Below are 501 nucleotides of genomic sequence, written 5' to 3' on the forward strand. Positions count from 1 at the left end.
CCCTCCCCGCACGCACTGGGAGAAGGCTGCGCGGGACGGAGGTGCGCTCATCCAGCGAGCGCCTCCGGGCGGAGTTGCACCGAGGGCTACCGCTTGGTAGCCTCGGGGTCTCACACTTCCTCTACACTGGGGCGTAGTTCGCTTGCACGCTTTTGGTGGTGCTTGCGGGGCGGCTCTCCGTCGGGGCCCCGCCAGACTGGGGCGGGGCTCCGGGCTCGCTCCGCCCGGGCTGCTTCTGCGTCTTCCCCGGCCCCAGCCTCCGCATTCTGGTTACAGCGGCCGGAGCTGAGGCGAGCGGAGCCATCAGGCACGTAGGACCCGGCGGGGAGGGAGAGGTGCATGGTATGCCGGAGCTGCGGGTTTGGGGTGGGGTCTTGGCTGCAGGTCACCCACCCGGAACTAGGGGCTGTGTCGCAGGCCATCCTGTGGTACCTTGGAGGGGAGCACCTTACAGCGCGCTGAAGATTGCGGAACTGCACAAGCAGTGTCGGGGGTATAGAT

General features: G+C 68.1%; 1 protein-coding gene across 1 annotated transcript in view; it reads left to right on the forward strand.

Moving 5' to 3' along the window:
* Nucleotides 1–333: 333 nt before the first annotated feature.
* The window catches only part of Plec (plectin), a 66171-nt gene continuing 66003 nt past the window's right edge, over nucleotides 334–501 (forward strand). Inside the window, exon 1 of the mRNA XM_033760829.1 lies at nucleotides 334–342. Coding sequence (XP_033616720.1) covers nucleotides 340–342 — 3 coding nt within the window. The 5' untranslated portion in view covers nucleotides 334–339. The remainder of the gene's footprint in view (nucleotides 343–501) is intronic.

The sequence above is a fragment of the Fukomys damarensis genome, unplaced genomic scaffold (genome assembly GCF_012274545.1).
Source record: "Fukomys damarensis isolate Sample0158 unplaced genomic scaffold, DMR_v1.0_HiC HiC_scaffold_5, whole genome shotgun sequence".
NCBI lineage: Eukaryota > Metazoa > Chordata > Mammalia > Rodentia > Bathyergidae > Fukomys > Fukomys damarensis.